The sequence below is a fragment of the Rhamphochromis longiceps genome, linkage group LG3 (assembly GCF_057381845.1).
Source record: "Rhamphochromis longiceps isolate RC_006_pf linkage group LG3, R_longiceps_female_GT1.1, whole genome shotgun sequence".
Classification (NCBI taxonomy): Eukaryota; Metazoa; Chordata; class Actinopteri; order Cichliformes; family Cichlidae; genus Rhamphochromis; species Rhamphochromis longiceps.
In genome coordinates, this window is record NC_140559.1 from 28,873,419 (window position 1) to 28,899,268 (window position 25,850).

A 25,850-nucleotide genomic window follows, 5' to 3' on the forward strand; every position below is an offset into this window, starting at 1 on the left:
TTTCCGGCACACGGGAGCTGTGTGTGTGCTGATCTGGAACATAATATTACATAATGTAATTACCTGACTAATGATATGGCTCTATGTGTGTTGCAGACCACCCAAAACAAATAGTGCTTCAGTTTTGTTGAGGGAAACACTCATATTTTATTGGTCTTACATTCATTTTAATGAGTATTCAATGAAACCACAGGACTGAGGCTTCAAAGAGTCCAGAAACCCTGGGTGACTACATCAAACATTTTCATGCAGTCCAGTTCCAAACTTCATTCAACATTTTTTGCACACTCACACTGTGTTTTTCATGAGTTTTGCGATTTATGCATTTTAGCTCTTTTGGCCTACCAAAACAGCAAGGTCATGTATCTTACCCTTGAAATTAGTTTGCAAACTGCTAACAAGAAGATCTGTGTCCTTCTGCCCCTTCCATTGTTTCCAACCTGCTTGCACCAGTAAAAGTCACTAGAGCAGGTGGTGTGTGTCTGCTGCCTGACATCACTGCACCTTGCATGTGGTCATAATTACACTTAGCTCCATAAGTATTTGGACAGCTTTAATTCAAGAGTTTTAAGAAATTAGCATTTTTGCATCCCATCATCCCAGACGCAGGGTTTCTTATATTCGATGGTGACCATTGTGTTTCAGGTAGTTTGTGAAGTATGAAGGAAAATAGTCTCTGCTCCCAAATAAACCATTTTCAGGAATTTTAGGAAAACAAGAGTTGTGGCTTCAACTACAAAGTCCAGTCTGTGGAGGATAACTCCGCTGTCTGTGGGTCACGCTGTCTCTGTAAGCCCCTCCTACACAGCAGGGTCTGAATCAGAAGGTCGCTCTCATGTTCTTTCTGGTGTTTTTGATATCCTGCTCCAGCTGAGCAATTTTCATCTGCAGAACGTAAAAACACAAAAATATAAAAAAGTATCTGACAAGAAATTCTGATAACGTACTGTTTGTGAACTCACGTCTTTCTGATGGAGCTCCTCCTTCATGCCTCTGATCTCATCCTGCTGCTTGTAAAATGCCTGGAGTAGCTGAAACAGAAAAAACTAGGACTGAGTTTGTGTGCAAGAGAAGGAGACACTCTTCTGAAGTGTTTTATTATTTATCCAACCTCACACTCGGTCATTGGTGGCGGTCTCTCAGCAGGCTCGCAGCAGTGCGGGGTGCAGCAGTATGTCCACAGTGGGACCTGGGTCTCGTCTGGCTGCCACCCCGACAGATCGCTCAGATCTTTGGGATATTTGGCATCCTGATAGGACAGCTGCTCCTCCAGAAAAACCTCAACAGAGAACAGCAACAAAAGTATCAGAGAACTACTCTCCAAAAAAGGCTCAGGTCTCAGGTCAGTTTCGAAGGATGTGACGGTTACTGTAGCAAAACATATTTCCTAGTTTGTCTAAAGGAAACAGAAGTTTCTAAAAAGAGTACGGTGGCATGAAAAAGCATTTCCCCTCTTTCCCAGTTTCCTGTTTTTTGTAGGTTTGTCACATTTAAATGTTTCAGATCATCAAACAAATTTAAATATTAGGCAAACATAACACAAGTAAACACAAAATGCCGTTTCTATATGAAGGTGTTTATTATTAAAGGGAAAAAATCCAAACCTACATGGCCCTGTGTGAAAAGGTGATTGCCCCCTAAACCTAATAACCTGTTGGGCCATACTTAGCAGCAACAACACCAATCAAGTATTTACAATAACTGGTGATCTTTACAGATATTTTTACAGCCTTTTACTGTTACAAATTTAAGTGTGAAAAAACATACTAAAAAACAGGAAACAAGATAGGGACCAAGCACTTTTTCACACAACTGTGTACCACTTTAAAATCAAGAAAAGGCACCCCAGATTGGTATATTTTACCCTGCAATGTCAGGTAAAATAACCAGATCACACTTTACCTCCTCTATAAAGTCTTGGCCTATCTCTGTCACTGCAGCCGGGCTGCTCTGAAACCTGAGGGAGCTAAGCTGCCTCACCAGCCCCTTCTCAGCTGGGGTTTCTGGGTAAGGGTTGGGTACTCGAGGGTCTGGCTTCAGGGACATCAGCACTGGGCCTGGTGAGGAAATGTAAGAGATCAGTGATAAACTGAATGATCTATAGAGAGTAAATATCTTTAGTGTACCTGATGGCCCAGCTAGGTTACAGACCTCTGTTGACCCCCAACAGCCACTCCTGAGCGGTCATGGCTGCCTGGTTTCCAGCTGTCATTGGGTACAGATCCTCTTGAAAAATTCCTGACTGGAAGGAACAAGAAAAAAACTGGACCAATACTTCTTGTACTCTGATTATACTCAAGATAAGTACATCATCCCAACCTCTTTGCGTGGTATGATCATGGACAGTGGTTCCACCAGGTCTTTGATGGCAATCAGGCGATAAAACCGGAAAATCTCACAGGCGGTCACATCTAGGCCACGCTTTGGCATCACCCCTGGAGTGAGTCAGACGTCAAAACACATTTTAGTCCTGTGTCATAAAGTATTGTGGATATTCTAAAAGTGACACTAAACTCTTTGCCTTTTTCTATTATTACAACATGAAAGTCTAGACTTTAAAAAACGACAACATCAATATTTAAAGGTTGGTGAGAGGGTGGTGGAGCAAGGCATGGGTTTTTCAGGCAGAAGACTGGTCCTGTATAGAATGCCTTAACAGTCTTGCAACCAGACATAAGACAGTTTCAGAAATGTAGGATGACCAACAGGCATGAAAAGACGACGATTGACCAACATTTGTTGAGTTGTTGGGGCAGAAGCTTGGTTCTTGGTGTCTTCCATCTGTTAACATGACCGCAGGATGTAGCATTGAAACAGTGAAGGAAATTATCCATCAAAGTCGACATTTAAGTCAAGTTTGTTAGATCAGCATCAAAGTGCCTGTGAATGAACTTAGACAAGCTTTCTTAAAATTGTGTCGGTACCTTGAAATGAGTATAGGTATAGATGATGAGTTGGATACAAAGTTTTAGGTTTGTTAAAAACTGCAACCAAATCACTGTTACATTCACTTCAAGAGGATCACAATGCTCTATGATTTTTTTCATATCCAATCAAAGAACCAATATCCTTGAATATCTGATAGTTATAATAACAACATGGAACCAATTTAATGTTTGTGAGAGAGTAAAAGAGACAAGCATGTTTGATCTGCTTTGATGATTTACCCAAGTTTGACTCAAACAGCATTTTGGGTAAAAATCCAAAGGGTCATGTCACCATGTGATTAGATGTCTGGTCAGAAGAAGTCATGGAAACTCAAAACTCTCTTATTTACCTACATTTTGATACCAGGCTCACCTGATTCCCAATTGTCATAGTATGAAGCCAGAATTTGCATGACTTCATGATAAGTTGGAAAAGGAGGAATATCTATCGATTCGCTGATTTTCTTCCACTTATCTGAGTGGGGTCGCTGGCCCCATCTTGTTCTGGTTCTACCTGATGAGCAGGTCTTACTCCGGGGTCTCCACCCAGTTGGGCATGCCCAGAGTTCAACATGGAGGAGCAGCTGTTCTACTCTTTATGTTTGAGCTCCTCACCTTAGCTCTTAGGGAGAGTCGACCTACTCTTTTATTTTGTGACATTTTATGACTTTCCTCTGTAGGATGGCATTTTATGACTTTCCTCTTTTGGTCATTACCCAGATTTCATGACTGTAGGTGAGAGCTGGAACAAAGCTGGACTGGCAGCTGTATAAATTATGTCATTTACTAGCTAACACACTTGTGTGTGTGTGTTGGTCTCACCAAGTCCTTTTTGTGGCAGCAGGGACCTGTACTCAGTCAGGTAGCTGATGTAAGGTTTTTCAGCACTTAGCTCATAGTACCGGATGTTTCCATCACCCTACAAGCATAAATACAACATATACAGTGGTGCTAAACCTCCTTGATGATGGTTACTCAAATTTAACGGCACATTTTGCCACAAGCAGTTTATGTTTTTTGACCTTTCCAGCCAGATACAACATGTGTGTGTCTGGGTCATAAAACGGGAAGAGTACTCCAGCTGACCCATCCAGATCTTCTTCATATAAGGGTTCAGATAAGTCATCCTGCATGAAAACACATATGGGAATGAATGTAGAGCAAATTGTAAAGGGAAAAAAAAATCAAGTTAAAATATGCAAAAGTTGCTCAATTGAGATATACAGTTATATAATTAATTCTCCAGTGAGATTCTCTTAAATCATTTCACAAGAAAGCAGTTTTTATTATCAGCTGTTTAATTTTATATGTTTATTATATATTTATTTGTTTTTGTCTATGTGCCTCATTTTCAGCAATCTCTTTTTTAATCATGTCTTACGACCCAAGTATTCTTACTCCTAGAAAATGCTGGTAATTGGATTCAGGTTTAAGAACAAGCACAGCTTAGATTAAGTTTCAGATTACAGTTGAAAGGAAAAAAACTATCTTACAGGGTCCCACAGGACGATCTGCCGGTGGTTCCAAGATGAGCTGCCAGTGGACAGAAGCAACTTCAACCCCCCGATGTATAAAACTTTGTTGGCCTTGTGTGAGTTACTGCTTGATACCTGCAGAAGTATCAGTTACCTTCCTGGCAATTTTCTGTCAGGACTCGCATTCAGATACAATAATCATACCTGTAAAATCTTTCCTGTCCGAGGGTCCAGGACTCGAACGTGTCTGTCTTTGGATGTGACTGCCAGCCTGCTGCCATCACTGTTGAAGCTGACTGAAAGCAGCAGTGCCTCAGATGGGTAGCGGTGGTGGATGGGCATCAGCACCACCCGAACTGGATACCTGATAACTGCACCAGCCTGGGATACATCCCAGAGAAGGACCTGGAGCAGTAAGTGAGACAAATTCACGTCTGTTTTGAAGCCTAAATGCACTGGAATTACTGATTGTAGAGTGTAGCTCTTTAACATTTGGTTCTCTTGTGTTGATACTTTCTTTACTGGTTCAATCCTGTAAGGTGTCTATTATAGAAAACGTCTTATGCCAACCATTGGCTTTTTCTCTAAGATTTCTGTGCATTATGTTCATAAGATATATTGAAGGAAGTTGAATACAACACAAAAGCAAAGACGGTTTCTTTTAACAAAAATACGGTACTCATTTAAGCCAGAATGTTATATGATTGGCACTGACCTTGTAGTCATAGGCAGCACTTAGCAGAAGGTTCTCAGCAGTTGGATGCCACTCAATTAGCCCCACTCTTCTGGAGTGGCCAATCAGGGTTTTCCTGGCCTTGGTGAGGTTCTGTTGGACTCCACAGACTGGGATATCCCAGATCTTCACCTGAATACATGCACAGGACCAAAGTGTATGTGCTGTAGACTAAACGCTATATAATTCCCAATAATTTAACCCCATCCTTATCCTAAACCTAATTCCAAAGTTAATCCTAGTTAGTCGTTAACTAACTGCCATACAGTGCAGTCCTCTGAGCATGAGGCGATGCAGTAATCATCGAATGGATTCCACTTGACGTCCAGGACTCTGCCGCTGTGGCCACAAACCCTCGGATGCTGAGGGTCTACTCTGCCTGTCTGAGAGAGAGAACATGAAACTATTTTAAAACTTTAGGTTTCCCCATTTTTTTTATCCTTTATTATGTTAATTCAGAGGAAATTAAATTAAAAAGGCCTATGTACATGATGGATGGGCAGGACTAAAAAGGACCCGCCTCCCGCGCACTCAGTCACCACAGCGATGAAGCAGGGATTGGCTGAGCAGTAGTGGTTGTCGTGGACACTACGTGTGATTGGCACCCCGTCGTAGCTGTGCTCCTTGGTGGCAGACTTTCCAAAAATGTGACGAAACTTTGAGCAGCGAAAGGATGATCGCCATGACATCTGGTGGACAAGAGTACAGTAGTATCAAGCTTAGAGGAGTTTAAGTTTTGGTGCAGATTTATATCAAGAAATCAGAAAATGGGGGGAAATCTAATGGGGTATGTTAGATTAATGTTAATCATTGAAGGATTAATCCTTGACTAGATTAAAGTTAGGGGAAGTTAGGATAATGTTTAAGGTTAGGATAAATACAGGCTAATTTTGGGTCAAGCGAAAACTTAAGATGAACCTAAGCGAAGGCTTAGTTGGTTTAGATATAGGCTGAGTGTCACGGTCCCCGTGTCTCTCTGGTTGGCTCACGCTGGCTACAGGTTTTGTTGTTGTTCTTTTTTGTTTTTGTTTTCTTTGTCTCTCCTCCTCCTCTCTGTCTGGGTGGAGCTCGTTACGGGCTCTCGTTCTTGGCCCACGCACCTGTGTGATTGTCTCCACCTGCTGTTGCTCTGGCTGATTTCCCCAGCTGCTATTTAAGGCAGTGGCACAGAGCAGCTCACCACTGGAATGTTGAACCTCCTGAGTTTGTGCTCTCGGCATTATCAAAAGAATCCCTTGTATGTATTTTGTTGTGGAACTAACGTTGAATTCTGTTGAAGAACGTTCAACTAACGTTGAAGAGGAAGCGTGTGTGTGGATTCCAACTTAAGTTGGTGTTAAATCCAGAGAAATCCAAGTTCATGTTATTCTCAAATGGCAAAGAGTTGTTAGCTACGTCTCCTAAGATTAAAACAATTCAAGGAACTGAAATTGAAATGGTCACATCTTACAAGTATCTAGGGATCATTATAGCTCAGAATTTGTCATTTAAAACTCACATTCAAAGGCTTGTGTCGAAGTTAAAACTAAAACTAGGTTACTTTTTTAGAAATCAATCCTGTTTCTCCCTCCAAGTGAGAAAACATTTGATTCATGCAACTTTTTTACCTTTATTGGATTATGGTGACCTGCTTTTTATGAATGCACCTGCCCACTACCTAAAGAGATTGGATACTGTGTACCATTGTGCTTTACGTTTTATTACTGGCTGTGGAAATCGTGTACATCATTGTTCTTTGCATATTCGCAGACTCTCCCATTGGTTGATCTTTATCTATAAATCTCTCCTTGGGCTGGTTCCATCTTATTTATGTGTAAAAACCACAACCAATACAGCCTTCGTTCTCACAATATCATACAACTGATTGTCCCAAAACTCAGAGCAGAATTGGGGAAAAATGCTTTTAAATACGCTGCCCCTGCTTCCTGGAATAATCTGCAGAAGGAACTGAAATTATCAGAATTGGTTTGGAAGAGTTTAAGTCTGTCTTAAAGGAACGAGAGAATAACTCTTTTACTCAGTGTGATTGTTTTTAATGTCACTCTTAATTTGATCTGTTATTGTATATTTTACACATGTTGGTATGGGATATTGTATTTGTTTTAAATGTTATATACTTATGTGGTATGTGTATTTTGACTTTTGTTGCCATGATGCCAGGTCTCTCTTGGAAATGAGATTTTTAATCTCAATGAGATGTTTTACCTGGATAAATAAAGGACTAATAAATAAGATAAGCTAATTGAGTGTAAGATAATAACCTCACAATATGAAGCCATTCAGGTAAAAAACATTTAGCAACCTATTGTTAATTTTCAGACAGTTGTAATGTCTTCTGAATCAATGGAGAAACGACTGCATGTGTTTGTTTTGGAAAGAGCTTCAGAACCTCAGCAGCTGCATTATTGGCTCTAATCAATAATGCAATTTGCTGTTATTAATGGCTTTCATAATCTTATCAATAATAAATCAGTTTCTTCAATAAATGATCCTAATCATTTACTCACACACACACACACACACACACACACACACACACACACACACACACACACACACACACACACACACACACACACACACACAGTGATATATCCATCCTCCAAGACAGCTTATTTGTCTCTATTAAATATTTATTGGCTACACACACACTTCTTGTTGTTACAAACTCCCCTAACCTGACCTTTGACCTTTACTGTGGCTGAGACAGATCACCTTACTGTCGAGTGAGGAGAAGGAAAGAAATAGTAAAGGAAAAAGAAGATGATAATCAAAGGGGAATTTTTTTAATAAAATTTACAATAAATGAAATCAAAGCACAGTTTAAGTGTTTTGTTTTTTTTTATTTCAATTCGACTAAGTGTACCTGTAATAAACATTGTACATTATCAGTGGCAGATTTAAAGTATTTAAATCTTCTTGTACTTATTTGAACTCCACTTTTTTTACGTGCCATACTTGTTGGTGCCAGATAGGCTGATCTGGGATTTTACCACACAACAATCTTCAGTGTTTACAGAGAATGGTCTGACAAAGAGAAAATATCCACTGGATGGCTGTTCGCTGAGTGAAAATACCTTGTTGATGTCAAAGGTTAGTTGAGGTTAGACTGTTTTGAGCTGATAGGAAGGCAGCAGTAACTAAAACAACCTCTTGCTACAACCAAGGTATGCAGAAGAGCATCTCTGAATGCACAACACTTTGAACCATGAGGCAGATGGGCTAAAGCGATAGAAGACCACACCAGGTGTCACTCCTGTCAGCTAGAAACAGGAATCTGATTGTCATACGATCACTGATTTTCATACATATATTTAAAAAGAATATATAACAATGATGAAATCACAGTGGTTTCTTAGTTAGAACTTTTATAGCCTTGTATAAAATTGTAAAATTATGAGAGATACAAGATAACAATGTCCAGTTATTTTCTTTGTAAAAAGAAACAAAATCTGAGGTTGTGTAGTTTTTATTGGTTTGAGCGAACAACACTTCAGAAGAATGATGACTCTTTGGTATGCCCAACTCTCAGGCTGGAAACCACTCAACTGGCACCTCATGTTGGAGCAAGGCTAAATACAACAGCTACTGAAAATGAAAAGCCCAAAACAAAGCAAAACAAAAGTCCCAAAGTAACAGTCCTACAGGGGACTGGGACCCTGGATGAAAGTCAAGATTTTATGTCTTTAAATAATTCCAATAAAAGCTTTGCATAAATGTGGCTTAATTTAAATTAAGAGTAAATTAAATCTAGTAAGAGTAAGGTAAATCTAAAATTGGTTTATTCTTATCACAGGAGAGAGAGAGCTTGGGTTTAATCAAGGCCATGAAGGCTGGGATGAGGTTCAATTAATCCTAAAATGAAGACAGGTCAAAATTAGGTTCAGCTTAACATTAGGAAAGATTATGTTTAGGTTTGATTAAGCGTATGGATTGTTCAGATAAGGTTAGGTAAAGTTTAGGTTCATCCTGAGGTTAGGAAAGATTAGATTCAGTTTCAGTTAAGGTTTTCGAAAATGTTCATTTAAGGTTAGACTAAAAATAAGATTAAGGTAAAACAAATAATGCTTGATAGCCTTTCACGAATGATCTTTTAAGAAAGGCATACAATCTTCCCTGAAAAATATCATTTGAATGAATGAATATGGTCTTACCTTGAATTCAGTTACTTAGGAATCACTGGGATCTCTTTCTGCTAAAAACATAAACTGTTATTATTAATAACACTGCTACCAGTTTTGTGACTTCCACTTCTTCTGCAATACCTTTTATTAGAGGTACTATAACTGTGATACAAATAAGTTTTTTTAAACCTGCTCCCTCCGTGTCTACAGCTGAGCTGATCTGCATCCACCTCTCTGTGTGTTTCCGTGTGTGGATTCACTCCTGATCCATGACGTCTAGCCTCTGCTCCCGTATTAGCCAAGCTGTTTATGCACGGCTGCACACACACAAACACACCTCTACAATCCGATACGACCAGCATAGTTGCACGCACTCACATTCTAATGCAGCTCCAAGAGCTAAGACAATAACATATTTCAAATCTACTGGAGAGTTGGGACAGTGTAAAAAATATATTTTACCTTAGAACTTGGTGAGCCTAACAAATACCATTCGAATTTCTTATGACTATAGTTATGATTAAGACACTCCTGTTCTAATTTGTAGTCATTTGCATTATGTTAAATGCTGGGGTAGATCACCCCTACATCCAACATCCATCCATCCATAGTCTCCTTCCACTTATCCAAGTCCAGGTCTTGGGTACAGCTGTCTCAGCAGACATCAAGACCCTGTCCCTGGTGACGACCTCTAACTCTTCTGGAGGGACTACAAAGCCAGCTGAAAAATATAACCTCTGCAGTAGAACATGTCCCAAATACCTCCTCTTGGAGGCATCCAGGAGGGATCATGGTCAGATGAACCACCTCAACTGGCTCATTTTGATGTGGAGGAGTAGTGGCTCTACTCCAAGCCCCTTCTCGGCGACCTTCTTCTCCTGTCTCCAAGGCTGAGTGTAAACATCTCCTGTTTCACCACATCCCATAGGTGCTGTATTGGATGAAGAAGACATTAAATATGGAGGTAATTTGAGTACAGGGAACTCATTTTCATGTTCATGAAATCAGTTTGAGATTATTTGAGCTTTATGATGTGTGTGGGAGCAACCATCAGAAGATGGATACACTTCATAAAGACATGGACATGGTCAGCAACAATAACTTCAAATATCCTTTCAGCAAAAAAAGCAGATCAAATCAGCCATTAATTTTAGCAATGGTGTATTTTTCTAGCTTGGTGCTCAAAAGGTATTGTATTTAGTTATTTTATTAATGCTGGATTAACAAACATTCAGTCATTGTGCTAAAAAACACATAGCAACTTAATATAAACATGAATTTCCCAAAATTTAATAACCATCTGGCTTTCCCACACCTTTATCCATTAGTTTAACATCAGGTTCTCTTTCTGCAACAGGCTGACTCAAGTCAACATCTGTCTCTTCAGTTACCACATTTGCTTCTCCTACAATGACACCTGGTTTCATCTATCACTTCAATAGTTCATATCATATTAATATGAACTATTATACTGATAAAAGTTTTTCTTTTTGTACAGCAGCCACAGACCAATTTTATTAATTCTGAAAAAGAGAATAATCTCCTAAAGAGTCTCCACAGGGAGGCAGCAATAGGTTATAGACTAGAGCGTTCCATCTGTTTTTCAGTTTCATAAAAACTCTGTGAAATCTCTGAAATGTAATTTAGAACTACATAAGTAATTAAATCTAAAAGAACTACTTATTTACATTAGGTAACTTCATTTTAACTATGACAAAAACTAGTTGTAACAACTACATAAGATTATTTTAGCATAAAAATAAAAACAAACAAACAAAAACATTGTTTCAAGTTAATGAACGCTAACTACAAAACAAGATATTGACGAGGGCAGAGATGCTTTATACATCTGGCCCTGCCTCTACAGTGAACTCTCAAGGACACTATTGGCCCTCACCCAGGGAAGTATTTAAAGTGTGCTGATGCCGTTTAAAAGCTGTATTCCTTCTATTCTTTTGTGTTTTTACAGAGAAGAGATGACACAAAGACGACTTGAAAGTGATGGTAATGGTGACATCATGATGTAGCTTCCAACATTCAGATTATCTTAAAATCCTTTATGTGTGTGTGTGTGTATATAATATATATATATATATATATATATATATATATATATATATATATATATATATATATATATATATAATTTATAAAACCTTAAACAACATGCCCACATTAAATTATCTCATATCTCAATGAATTATATGTATAAATTTGCATCTAAATATGTTGTTAGTCACTTATTTACTTATTTTCTTAATGATATCATGAACCATTAATAGTTCCTGAGTAATTACATGGTATAAAAATGTTGTCATTAATCACATTGTATGTGATTTTATTAAGCACTACTGAACGATTTTTATCTCTGCTTATAAATCTTTCCATTCTGCAACAGCAAAGCTTTGAGAGCCTGATAACATTATTACATCAGCACTTACCCTGTTGACCAGAACATCTATAACCTAAATTAGCAAACCTTCTATTTAAGTAGAGATTTATAGAAAGAGGCCTGGCTAAGAAGTTATGTCTTTGATCGATGAAAAGGATAATTTTAATTTCTTTATGATAGAACAAAGGAATGTAGAAATGACAAAAAATATTAAAGGCTTTGTTGTTTGCTTGTCCATATTCTTGTATTTTTGGATAGCTATTAATCAGTAAATAATTAAGCAGTCATTTCAAGTATTAAAAAGAAAACACCAGCTTAAATTAGAGCTTCACAAAAATCAGGAAGAGCTGTCGTTCATTGGGGGGAAACATAAAGGAGACTAATGATATCCAGTGGAGGTGTGGCAATGCTCATTTTTGTCTGTTGATTTTAAAGTAGAGCTAAATGTGGCTGTGTGTTTGTATAGGTGTTTGTTTATTTCCATGTTTCAACTTTTTTGATTTACTGGGTATGAGTATTTGTAGGTGAAAGACTGTTGTGTGTGGGAAGGGCACAGAGTGGAGGCCAGACAGGTGAGCCCATTTACATCCACTTATCAAGGGCCTGAATTTGGGGATACTAAAGGTTTATTTGAAATGTTATTTTTCCAGGGAGGAATGATTGTGCAGCATACATCTTTAAAAAGCAAGTATTGTTGGGGGGGCTTTTCCATCCATAGGAGGTCAAAAGTACAAAGCATCTGGATGATGCACATCAGATGCTTTTGATAGACATCAGTATTCAACATGATTTCTTGAGGTAGAGAAATTAATTAATCTATTTGATAATTAGAGGTGGGTTGCATGAATAAGAATCTGAAAGGGAGCATGACAAAGAGCATTGATATTTAAAGCATGCAAAGTGAAGGCTGATTCTCAAAGCAGATGGGCGAGAAGATGATTGGACTAGAGCAGGGGTCGGCAACCTGCGGCTCTTTAGTCCTTATAGTGCGGCTCGGCGTGGTTTGGGAAAATAAATTAGAAGTATTTAGCTGAAGTGTATTTTATTTATGTTAGTTCTTTTTTAACGTGTAGTTCTAAATTGTTAGATTATTGTGATATTGAAATATAAAAATATACATTTCTTTATTGACCACTTTTCACACATGGTTGCTGTACGCATACAGCCGGCTGTAGCTTTGCAGCTCACAGCTCGACACACACCAACACAACAGCACAGATAGCACAGACGTTAAGCCGGTGAGGCGTGATTGCAGGTGCCGCTCAGGTGCGTCCGCATTCCCTGCAGCGGTGCTGCAGACCACGCCCCGCCACACACATTTATCAGGTAAAATACATATTTAGGCAGAATTTTGCAAATATCTATTTTTCTTTTTTAGCAGCATAGTTTTAGTTCAGCTGGGTGTCTTTCCTTTTGTTATATTTCTTTAAGAGTTCAAAATGTGTTAATTACATAAATAAAATGTAATTTTCTCTGTAGCACTTCATGGATTTCATAAGCAACACACCTTAGTTGCTCTGTGGATTCTTTTAAAAAGCAGTTAAATACTTTTCTGTTCAAACAAGCCTTTTGTTGATCTACGTATTTTATATTCTTTACATTCTTTACATTTGATCTTTTACATTGTGTATAATGTCTATTGATTGTATTGTTTATTTTAATATTTGTGTACAGCGCTTTGTGACTGCCTGTCTGTGAAAAGCGCTTAATAAATAAACTTTACTTACTTTAGTTGTTCATACAAAGCATAAAGGTAAAAAAAAACAATATATACAGCGTTATCTGCATTTTAAATGTCAAAAAGTATTTGCGGCTCCCAGTGTTTTCTTTTGCGTGGAAACCGGGTCCAAGTGGCTCTTTGGGTGTTAAAGGTTGCTGACCCCTGGACTAGAGTAATGATGTCAGTACTGAGTTTGACAGCATGGGAAAGTGATAGTGGTGTAAAGCACTCCCTTATCAAACACACATTAACCCCTTTTATGCCCCTGAGCATTTTGACTGTCATTGCCTTACTTTTTGAAACATAATGAATGCAAGACCTAAAAACGGTGTACGGTCATGGTGACTTCACAAGTTAGACCCACCTTAAAGCAACTTCTGCTTTATTTTCTTTCTAGATGAGGATAATCTCATACTTGCAAGTGAGACTAAGCGGTAAATGAGGTGTCTGGAAAGTCAATCACTGCTGAGCAATCAATATTCACAAATTACTAAATTCCACTTTTAAATCAACCCCGGTGAACTTTGATTTCTCCCGTCACCACCAACTGGTCGGAGCACATAGCTGCCCCTCCCCGATCCTGGTTCTACTGGTGGTTTGACCTTAAGATGACAGTTGTTATGATTGGCAATATAGAAATAGATACAAACTGAACTAAAAATTGTTAAATTTAATAAAATTCAGTTGTACTTAATTTGTATTAATTCTCAGTTCATTTCATTGACAGTTGGACAGCAATTAAAACTAAAGTTTGTCTGTTTAAGTAGAACTAGCTGAGCTGGTTTGGTGATATGGTTGTTTGTCGTCTGGTATTCATTCTCAGAATATCAAACTCACCTGGATTCTTGTATGACTGCAAACTTTAACTATCAGGAAAAATCTCTGAAAAAGTGAAAATGAAGCAGACACCACACCTATGGCTTTAAGCCTGATGCCCTCCAGATAAACACCTGCTGATGAAAGCCAAGCACAAAAGGCTTCAATCAATTTTTTTTATCAATGCATCTTTTTCTCTTGGTGGACTAATAATACAGTAGTACTGTGTGAAAGCATTGAGCTACCTGTAGTTTCTTTATGTTTAGCTAGGAAAAAGGGAAATATGTGCATTGAATTGTGTGCAAACGTACATGGAAATAGACGATATACTGCAAAAAGAGTTTGCACAACTCTAATGCTCTTGAACATCAACACAGCCTGCAATATAAATGTCTCCAAGTAGTGTTCAGGAATATCTCTTCAAGCTTCTTGAAAGACATTCAAATCTCTTTTTTTGCCTTTTGTCCTGTTCTTTGTCATCACACTGCATTGGTAGTGTGTTAGGAATAATTGGGCCACATTTGGTAACAATTGCGTGGGAACGTTCTTATCCTGTGCAAGGAGTAAAACTAAAAATAGGCCACGACATAAAAATACTGTCAGATTTATGAAATTTTTGTTTTCACCCTCGTGCGTATGTCAATAAATCAGAATTGTTTGGAACCAACAGCCTTGTTGAATCTGTATACTGCCCCACAGCAATTTCTCTGTATACCGACACATTTATTTCCAGGTGAAGCAAAGAAAGGGGTGAAATGAGAGACAAGATAAGACAAGAGATCATGGAATATGTTTCAATTGACAAATGCTTCATGGTCACAGCTGCAGTGATGCAGATGTCGCACCGGTCTGTTGTGGTGAAGACAGAGCTCAGTGTAAAGCTGTTGATTTACTGGTCGATACGTCCCCTGTGCTTTCCCTAAGTGATAGTATTTTGTTTTCCTTTATATGCCTTTTTAAAATATATAATTACAGGATCTGACCTACTTACTACTGTCACCAAGTGCTTGCTCATAGGGGGTTGTCTGCTTGTTGTTGTTTTTTCTCCACTCTGTTTTATAGGCTCTTTACCTTTCAATATAAAGCGTGTAAAGTATAAAGTGCCTTAAAAGGTTATTTTTGGCAATATGGAAATAAAATGAAATAAAAATTTTAAAAATTGAATTCAATTGATTTGTATTAACTCTCAACTCATCACACTGACAGTTTGTTAATAACTAAAACTAAAGTTTTTCTGTTTAAGTAGAACTAGCTGAGCTGGTTTGGTGATATGGTTGTTTGTCGTCTAGTATTCATTCTTAGAGTATCAAACTCATCTGGATTCATGTCTGACTGCATACTTTAACTATCGGGAAAAATCTCTGAAAAAGTGAAAATGAAGCAGACACCACACCTATGGCTTTAAAGCTTTTGCCCTCCAGATAAACACCTGCTGATGAAAGCCAAGCACAAAAGGCTTCAATTCAGTTTTTTTTAAATCAATGTATCTTTTTTTCCTCTTGGTGGACTAATAATACAGTAGTACTATGTGAAAGCATTGAGCTACCTGTAGTTTCTTTATGTTTAGCTAGGAAAAAGGGAAATATGTGCATTGAATTGTGTGCAAACGCAGCCTGCAATTTTTCTTATAATGTCTAGTTTTCAAAGCAGTTTTTTGTATGCTGGCTGCCTTTTGTCTTGTTCTTTAGGAATAATTGGGCCTCATTTGCTAACATTTGCATGGAAATGTTCCTACCCTGTGCAAAATAAAAAACAACACCTCCAGGTGAAGCAAAGAAAGTGGAAAATGTCTCTCTTTGAAAAAAACTTGCCCAACAAACTGTAGAAAACATTCCTTCTGAAACAGATTGTTGGACCACATTTTTGAAAGAAGGATGTCTTTTCAAAAACCTGTTTCAGCAAGAATTTTTTTCTCATTAAGTAGGTCAGAGTCTGTATCTTTGGGTCTTTAAAAGGCAGGAGGCTACAGAATTCTCTACTCTGTTTTCAGAGCCGAGCTGTTGCTTTCCAAACCTGCAACTGCTGTGATTCCTCCAATAACTGAGACGATGGCGAACAGTGAGTATAAAATATATATTTATATGTTTGAATTATCAATATATATAAATGACAGTACATTTAGAACAGATACAGTTTGTCTGAAATTACATAAAAGGTGGACATAAAGTCCAGATTTTACATTTTTGGTTAAAATGTTCATCAGTACAGAGGAGAGATCTTGGGGGTTCTGTCATGGTCTGAGGCTGCATTTTAGCCACTGATGTTAGCATTTTTGGAATTATGAAAAACAAACAAATGGCAGCCTGGCTGCCTCAGGAATTTAAACACGAGTCTCTAAAATTAAGTACTACTACTATTTTTTAATAATAATAACAATATTAACTACAGTTATTGTTGTTATTGCCAAAACACTATAAACCATAAAATGCTCAGAATTACAATAAAAAGCATATAAAGAAAACAAAATATTATCACTTAGAGAAAGCACAGCCACCCTTTGGAGGACTTATTTCAGCCGCTACGCAAAGCTGGTGACCACTGGTCAGATCGACCAGTAAATCAACAGCTTTACTTTTACACTGAGCTCTCTCTTCACCACAACAGACCAGCACATGGTCACATGGTCACATCTGCATCACTGCAGCTGTGACCATGAAACATTTGTCAATTGAAACATATTCCATGATCTCTTATCTTATCTCAACAAGGCTGTTGGTTCCAAACAATTCTGATTTATTGACATACACACGAGGGTGAAAACAAAAATTTCATAAATCTGACAGTATTTTTATGTCGTGGCCTATTTTTAGTTTAGAAATTGGGGTGGGGCAGTGTACATATGTAACAAAGCTATTGGTTCCAAGCAATTTAAATTTACTGACATATGCACTGTGCTGAGAACAAAATATATGGGTACGCATGTTTCATAAATCTGATAGTATTTTTGTGTGCTGGGATTTTTTATATTTATTTTCATTTTTTGCACAGGGTAAGAATGTTAGCAAATGAGGCCCAATTATTCATAATGCACTACCAATGCAGTGTGATGACAAAGAACAGGACAAAAGGCAGCCAGCATACAAAAATGAGCTTGTCTTTCAAGAAGCTCGAAGAGATATTCCTGAACACTATTTGGAGACATTATAAAAAAGATTGCAGGCTGTGTTGATGTTCAAGGTCATTAGAGTTGTGCAAACTCTTTTTGCAGTATATCGTCTATTTCCATGTACGTTTGCACACAATTCAATGCACATATTTCCCTTTTTCCTAGCTAAACATAAAGAAACTACAGGTAGCTCAATGCTTTCACATAGTACTACTGTATTATTAGTCCACCAAGAGAAAAAGATGCATTGATAAAAAAAAAAATTGATTGAAGCCTTTTGTGCTTGCTTTTCATCAGCAGGTGTTTATCTGGAGGGCATCAGGCTTAAAGCCATAGGTGTGGTGTCTGCTACATTTTCACTTTTTCAGAGATTTTTCCCGATAGTTAAAGTTTGCAGTCAGACAAGAATCCAGATGAGTTTGATATTCTGTGAATGAATACCAGACAACAAACAACCATATCACCAAACCAGCCGTACACCAACTACTTAAGGTCAAACCACCAGTAGCACCAGGATCAGGGAGGGACAGCTATGTGCTCCGACCAGTTGGTGGTGACGGGAGAAATGAAAGTTCACCGGGGTTGATTTAAAAGTGGAATTTAGTAATTAGTGAATATTGATTGCTAATCATTGATTCTCTAAAAAAAAACAAAACATCTTGTTCTCACAGATGTTTGAAAATAGTTGAAAATTATTAACTCTTTTATAAACTTTCATTTTTTCACAGTTTTCAAAAGCCCTTAATATGTGAAAGGGGCACTAACAGGAAGTAAATAACAACTTAAAAAGAGGTCATTGCAGAGGAATTTATGATCAAAACTGAGATATTTGAGATAATTTGAATATTTTTGAATCCTAGAAGAGTTAAAAACAGTAAGATAGGAAACCTGTGACTCAAATGTCATCACTACCATTTCTGAATTATAACTTCCTGTAAAATTTCAAGCTTGCCAGTTAACAAAGGCTTTTCATGTCATACTTATAGTTGCTTTTGTGGCTCTCTAAGATAATTACATTTGTACTCATGTTGTGTTTTTTGTTGCAGGAATTAACAAGGTGAATTTTCACTGCGTGACTAACAACACTGCTCATCGCACCATTGAAATTACAAGAAAGCAGCTGATTGTTAGGCGTGGCCAGCCCTTCCTGCTGACCCTGGAAATGGTGCAGCCTTTCAGTGTCAGAGACACACTCCTGCTCACTGTGGAGACAGGTAGCCACTTGAACTGGTTTTAAAAGCCAATTTTTCTGCCACGCTGTTTGTCATCACATCACATGCTTCAAAACATTAAAATAGTCCACTGATAAATAACTATTTACAATATAATGTTTAAAAGTTCTTAATATGGTAAAGTGTCCATACAGGAGTTAAATAACATTATATTTGAACTCAACAATTAACATAACACATTTGTAACTCTACAAAATCACCTGTTGATGTCCTCCAGCTTATTGGCAGTCTATTATGGTTAGGCTCTGGTTAACAACCATTGCCTAATCATAGTCCTCAGTGACCTGGTGGAAGTAAAGAGGTTAAGTAGAGTTTTTTGAAGAAAACAACAAAATAAAACTGATTGATCCCTGAAATGTAACAAGTGCTCTTCCCCACTTCTTCCTTACTTCAGGTTCTGCTCCATCAGAAAGACATGGAACACGTTCTCAGTTTGGTAACCCGTCTGCCAAATATACCAGTGATGCCAAGGCAATATGGAAGTATGAGATTGACAGGAGTGCTGTCCTGGAGAGGGGCATTGTGGCTCTCTCTGTGACCCCACCAACTGACGCTCCTGTGGGGAAATACTCCCTGTCTGCAATGACACATGGTGAAACAAGAAATCTGGGAACTTTGGTGGTGCTCTTCAACCCCTGGTGCTCTGGTAAGAAGCAAAGTTTTAGTCCTGATAAGTAAAACAAAAGAAAAAGAAAAAAGACAGACAATCTGTAACTAATAGAAGTTATTATCTATAGATAGAGGTTTTTGTTGTGTTTTTGATATATGAACTTACCATAAAAGCTGAGTCATTCTGCTAATAAATTTGCTAAGGATGCTTGCATTATATTTGCATGTGTCTGCAGATGACTGGGTGTATCTTCCCGATGACAGAGAAAGACAAGAATATGTGATGAATGAAGAGGGAACCGTCTACACAGGAACATCACACTACATAGGTTCACAGCCCTGGATCTTTGGACAGGTCAGCACCAGAGTGCTGCCATGCTTATGCTGCCATATTTGGCCAGTATTCTGAAGGTTACGCAAAATTGAATGTTAGTTACAACAAAGTGATTTATATGAGAAACAGGAAGATTAGCTAGTCAATTATCTGTCAGTTTTGTACTTTCCCTAAACCTGTAACAATTAGTAATATGAGTGAAGCAAGAAAGCTGAAAATATATTTGGAAATTAGCTGAAGCACATAGTCATGTGAAAACTTCAAAGGACTGTATACAGCATAATGAAAAACTTAAGTAAATCCAATGATTTGACAGCTTCTAGAACCTACTTTAACAGCAATACACAGAGTTTTGTTTTCTGCATGGCTTTATGACTTTCTTAACCCACTGTACTGACAGTTGATATGAGGTTTTTGTGCTAATATGTTCTGTTTGGTTTTTCTCCAAAGATCGTTCTGGCCAAACATTTGCACTTTGGTATCATCTGTCTTCTTCTTCCAGAAGTCTTGTGATTTGTTGAGCTGCACTGCGATGTTGTTTTGAGAGAAAAGAGGCTTTCTCCTGGCAGCTCAGACTTGTTCACTCTTTTTCTAATTGTACTGTAGAGAACATCAAGATGTAACATGCTAACTGAGGCCTGTAGAATACCTCTGGGATTTTTCCAGGTATCTTGAGTATTGGATGGTCTGATCTTAGGGTGAATTTTCAGCAACATAAAGTTATAAGAATATAACCAGATAATTATTTAGAGAAACCAAAATCATTAAAACCAGAAGAAAGTAAATGGCCTGTATTTATATAGCGCTTTACTAGTCCCTAAGGACCCCAAAGCGCTTTACATATCCAGTCATCCACCCATTCACACACACATTCACACACTGGTGATGGCAAGCTACATTGTAGCCACAGCCACCCTGGGGTGCACTGACAGAGGCGAGGCTGCCGGACACTGGCGCCACCGGGCCCTCTGACCACCACCAGTAGGCTACGGGTGAAGTGTCTTGCCCAAGGACACAACGACCGAGACTGTCCAAGCCGGGGCTCAAACCGGCAACCTTCCGATTACAAGGCGAACTCCCAACTCTTGAGCCACAATCGCCACAATCAGTAGAATAATTGAATTTGATTGTTTTGTGTTTTTTCACTTTTTAAAATCATTTTAGGCTCTTTATCTTCCTATTTAAAGGGCTTTGAGACAGTTTTTGTTATGATTTTACGCTAGATTTTTTAAGACTTGATTTGAATTTGAATATGACATAAATACACTAAAAAACCTGGTCTGCGCTTCCACAGGCCCCCGCTGGTTTAGAGACTTATTCCTCATGAAGAAAGCAAGACAATGACGGAACCGGGTTTTACATGCTAGCAAGGGAGGCTGTTGGAACCAGGCTCTTGGAGCTAAACGCTCCTCACCTGTCTCCTAGCCAGCATCAAATAAACAGCCTTCCTTGCTGCCTTTCATTGAAAACAGTTACAGTACACACAAGCACCACCCATTGTAAAAGCCCCCTATGGTTCTAAAAGATAAGGCACTATGTGTGTGCACGTGTAAGCACGTGTGTGTATGTGTGTGTATGCATGTGAGTGTGTGTGTTTGTGTTTGGGGGTGCGTTTGTGTGACCTCCTGCTTATCAAAAGGGTAATAAAAGCAGGAAGCTTACTAACCAAGAAAACAAAACCCTCACATAGATGTCCCTATAATAAAACACTACAGCCTCACCCACCATTTAACAGGCTGGAGAGGTGGTCAGAGACAAAGGAATGTCTTTGATCATACAGTTTGAACTAAGACTTACAAATTTAAATAACACAATGACAACATTTAATAATTTGACTCTAACATGATGTTGTGACTTTTCTGCTGATTACAGGTGACTTCTTTTATCAGACTAACAATATTGATGTTTCCATGATGCAGTCACTGGAAGGCAATTGTCAATAATTTTCGATGTAAAAGTTAAAATTATTGATGTTGGTCCAAAATAGTAATTATACAGCAATACGCACCAGTAGCATATTCTGTTAGAAATCCACATTACTTTTATTTTTCTACAAGAGAATTAAGAACGTTAAAGTGTGCTGTTTAATTTGAAGAATATTTGATACACCGTGTCATGACAAAAGTGGCCTTTGAGCTTTTGACTGGTCACAAATTCATGACAAAGATCCCTAAGCTTACAGCCAGATTAATAATACATTCTTTCCTGCAATTGGTATTGTAGCTCTAACTTGTGCTTCTTACCCAGTTCGAGGAGGAAATGGTTGACATTTGTCTCAAGATATTGGATGCCAACCTCAAACACAGAAAAGACCCAGCTGGTGACACCTCTGCTCGTTGTAACCCCGTCTATGTTAGCCGTGTGATCAGTGCCATGGTAGGACCTAAATTCACGTGCATTACAATTTACATTTAACACTTCATTTAAAAACTTACAAGTTAAGTTTTTAATGCTACCTGTTGTAACAATAATAATAATAATATAAACCAAATTTACTCTTGTGCAACCAATGGATGAGCAAGAATGGAGCATTTGTCTGATTTGCAGGTCAATTCCAATGATGATGAAGGTGTACTAGTGGGACGCTGGGATGGAAACTATAATGATGGATGCAGCCCCACCTGCTGGACTAGTAGTGTTAGCATCCTTCAGCGCTGGTTTCAAAACCGCTGCTATCCTGTCAAGTACGGACAGTGCTGGGTGTTCGCTGCTGTAATGTGTACAGGTACTGTGGTTACTGTGTTGTTTTTGTGTGGCAGAGTATTGCCATGAACTTTAAGCAAGACCGAGACGTCATTTGACTTGATCATTTTGTTGTCTGTGATTTCAGTGATGCGATTCTTTGGTATTCCATGCCGTGTCGTCACCAACTTTCAATCTGCTCATGACTCAAACAATAGCCTCACTATTGATGAATATTATGATGACTATGGAGTCCGTAGCAAGGAGGCCTCTGAAAGTGTCTGGTAAGACATTCAGACAGTCAGTCAGATGTGCAAGTAAAATGAAAACTTTATTATTGTTTTCTTGCTGTTTGAGTTTTGAGGCCTGACTTGAAAAGGAACACGAACGTCTGTTAAAGTTACATATTGATAATACTAATGACATATTTTCACACAGACAGAGCTATTATATTATGCAATTTAAAAACCTCAGAGATATAAACTGGAAAGCTCACCTTTCTTGTGCAGGAACTTCCATGTGTGGGTGGAAGGATGGATGAAACGACCAGACCTCATGAAAGGTGGTATCTATGATGGCTGGCAGGTCTTGGATCCCACTCCACAGGAAAAAAGTGAAGGTAAAAACTATTTAGTTTTTATTTAGAAATGAATGCACTGAGACAGATGCACAAATGAATGATTCCAATGAGAAGTACAAACAATTATTTTGTTGGTTCTTTAAAAAAGTTTTTGTTAAATTTGTAAAAGTCCAGCTTTGCTTTTGCTGCTCCAGGTGTATTCTGCTGTGGTCCAGCCCCAGTCAACGCTATCCTACGTGGTGACACAGACGTCAAGTATGATGTACCATTTGTCTACGCTGAGGTCAACGCTGACATTGTCAAATGGATGGTCTGTACCAGTGTTATAAAATAACCAGCTGTATACTATACAGTCTGTCTATACAATCTGTATTTCTACCTTTTATCTGAAGAATTAACTCTTTCAGCTCTTTTAAACTCAGTTTTAACCTTAATCCTAACCTTAAAAGATCTGGTACCTACCATTTTTATCAAGTTTCCCTATTATATGTTATTGTTATTGACACGTCTTCCACAGAGGAAGCAGAATCAGGGGATGATGGAAATGACCTGTTCATCACCGGGAGTAAGGTCACTGAGGCAGTTAAACAACAACCTGGTGGCAGGGTCCCTGGGGTGGATGAGGTTCACCCTGAGTTCCCGAAGGTTCTGGATGTTGTAGGGCTGTTTTGGTCAACACGCCTCAACAATAGAGATCAGAGTACTTCTGGATTAACAGACTGGTGTGGTGGTTCCCATCATCAAGAAGGGGAGCAGAGGGTGTGCTACAACTGTAGAAGGATCACACTCCTCAGCCTCTGCTAGAAAGTCTATGCCAAGGTGCTGGAAAGGAGTGTCTGTCCGTTAGTTGAATCTCGGATACAGAAGGAAAAATATGTTTTTCATTCAATTCAATTCAATTTATACAGCAAGTTTAGTTACAGCACTTTCAGAAAGACATCTACTGTGATGAAGTCTACTCCCCACTGCTGTGTAATCAATTATTGTAAATTTAAACAGTGTTCAGGAAACACTGTTAAATGTTCAGTTTTTATGCCATATGTTAAAACAAGATCTAGAGTGTGATTAAAGTGGTGGGTGGGTTCTTTTACATTTTGAGAGAAACCAATTGAGTCTAATAACAGATTAAATGCCATGTTGAGGCTGTCATTTTTAGCATCTACATGGATGTTAAAATCACCCACAATAATTATTTTATCTGAGCTGAGAACTAAATTAGATAAAAACTCTGAGAAATCAGAGAGAAACTCTGTGTAAGGCCCAGGTGGACGATAGATGATAACAAGTAAGACTGGTTTCTGAGTTTTACAGCTGGGGTGGACAATGTTAAGCATCAGGCTTTCAAATGAATTAAAAGTCTGTCTTGGTTTTTCGTTGATTAATAGGCTGGTGTGAAAAATTGCTGCCACACCGCCCCCTCGGCCTGTTCTTTGAGATATCCGGAAGTTACAATGACTCGGGGTGTTGATTCATTTATTCAATTCATTTATTCAGTTCAATTATTAAGTCATGTACTAACAGAGACTTGGAGGAGAGAGACCTAATATTTAATAATCCACATTTCACTGTTTTACTCTTTGGTTCAGATGTGGATACTGTATTGTTCTTTCTTTGTAATTGTTTATGTTTAAGTTGTTTGTTGCTGGTTTTTAGTTTGTTTTTTGTCTGTTTGGGAGCTGACACAGTCTCTATGGAGATGGAGGAGAGAAGCTGCAGAGAGGCGTGTAAGACTGCAACTCTGCTTCCTGGTCCCAACTCTGGATAGTCATATTTTGAAGGGTTTAATAAATTTGTCCATATTTCTAGAAATGAGAGCTGCTCCATCCAAAGTGGGATGGATGCCGTCTCTCCTAACAAGACCAGGTTTCCTCTGGAAGGTTTGCCAATTATCTATGAAGCCCACATCGTTTCTGAGACACCACTCAGACAGACAGCAATTTAAGGAGAACATGCGGCTAAATATGTCACTCCTGGTCTGATTGGGGAGGGGACCAGAGAAAACTACAATATTGGTTCAATATTGGTTTTAGTGACCTCTGATTGGCGTAACCGGGTGTCATTACTGCCGACGTGAATTATAATTTTACTGAATTTACGTTTACTCTTAGCCAGCAGTTTTAAATTTCCTCCAATGTCTCCTGCTCTGGCACCTGGAAGAAAAATGACTATGGTTGCCGGTGTCTCTAGCTTCATGCCTCAGAACAGAATCACCAATTACCAGAGTTTGACCACCTGTGGGTGTGTCGCTGAATCGGGAAAAGCAGGTAGACACATGAACAGCTTGGTGGTGTTCAGTGATCCTGGCCTCCAGACCTGCAAATTGGCTACATTTGTTACAAGTATCATTACTGCCAAGCAGTAACTAAACATCTGACACAATGAGCAGGAAAGTGCAGGAGGAACAGGTGAAGAGGCCATGCTGCTAGCGACTCGGCTACAAGCTAAGCAAGTGAAACCCTAAAGACACAGCGAGTGAATACTTGGACTCTAAATTGCTTCGAATGAAGCATGTGAAGATTGCACTATGAAATAAGATTTCTTTGATTAAATTGCTACGCAGATAAACTACACAAAAACACCACTGTGTGTTTGAACACAACACAATACTCTACTGCAGAGAGCGCGAACACCAAGTGACAGCGCCACCCAAAGCATCTCACAAGGTTCATCCCTGTCACGGAACACTAGAGCAGCTCTTTACCCTGTCTCGTTCCCATTGGGTGTTGGACAGCCAGTGTTGCCCTTTGTCACCAATTCTGTTCATAATTTTTATGCACAGAATTTCTAGGCTTAGCGAAGTGGCAGAAGGCTTCCACTTGGGCAGACTCAAAATTTAATCTCTGTTTTTTGAGGATGATGTGGTTCTGTTGGCTTCATCAGGTGGTTGCCTCCAGCTCACACTGGAGTGGTTCGCAGCCAAGTGTTAAGCAGCGGGTTAGGTTGCTGCCCCCTGCGAAAATGGATGGATGTTGTTGTTAATTGACAAGATGTAAGACCATTAAGGAGCCCAATGTTCACTCTATATTTCTCTTGGCTACCCCTTCAAACTCATTCAACATCCCAAATGCAAACAGAGATCACACTTACATCGTCTACAATTTAATGGCGATAACTTCAACA

General features: G+C 38.6%; 2 protein-coding genes across 3 annotated transcripts in view; one reads left to right on the plus strand and one right to left on the minus strand.

Moving 5' to 3' along the window:
• Positions 1–566: 566 nt before the first annotated feature.
• coro2ab (coronin 2Ab) lies at positions 567–7,944 on the minus strand. The gene is made up of 13 exons (XM_085392280.1): positions 5,624–7,944; positions 5,402–5,518; positions 5,118–5,267; positions 4,607–4,807; positions 4,421–4,537; positions 3,950–4,054; positions 3,750–3,846; positions 2,320–2,435; positions 2,152–2,242; positions 1,903–2,057; positions 1,112–1,279; positions 963–1,031; positions 567–885 (listed from the first exon to the last, which is right to left on the minus strand). Exons 1-13 carry the CDS (start codon positions 5,822–5,824, stop codon positions 820–822), a joined length of 1,653 nt encoding a protein of 550 aa, XP_085248406.1. The 5' UTR covers positions 5,825–7,944; the 3' UTR covers positions 567–819.
• Positions 4,369–25,850, plus strand: part of LOC146673852 (protein-glutamine gamma-glutamyltransferase 2-like) — a 28,157-nt gene continuing 6,675 nt past the window's right edge. Inside the window, exons 1-11 of one of the 2 annotated variants that reach the window (XM_085392230.1) lie at positions 4,369–4,518; positions 4,637–4,815; positions 16,178–16,245; positions 18,340–18,507; positions 18,920–19,171; positions 19,371–19,489; positions 21,716–21,844; positions 22,016–22,193; positions 22,299–22,434; positions 22,660–22,769; positions 22,925–23,040. In XM_085392230.1, the coding sequence (XP_085248356.1) occupies positions 16,236–16,245; positions 18,340–18,507; positions 18,920–19,171; positions 19,371–19,489; positions 21,716–21,844; positions 22,016–22,193; positions 22,299–22,434; positions 22,660–22,769; positions 22,925–23,040 (1,218 nt within the window). In that variant the 5' untranslated portion in view covers positions 4,369–4,518; positions 4,637–4,815; positions 16,178–16,235. Of the gene's footprint in view, positions 4,519–4,627; positions 4,816–16,177; positions 16,246–18,339; positions 18,508–18,919; positions 19,172–19,370; positions 19,490–21,715; positions 21,845–22,015; positions 22,194–22,298; positions 22,435–22,659; positions 22,770–22,924; positions 23,041–25,850 lie in introns of those variants that run through there. The other variant, XM_085392234.1, reaches the window with a different exon arrangement.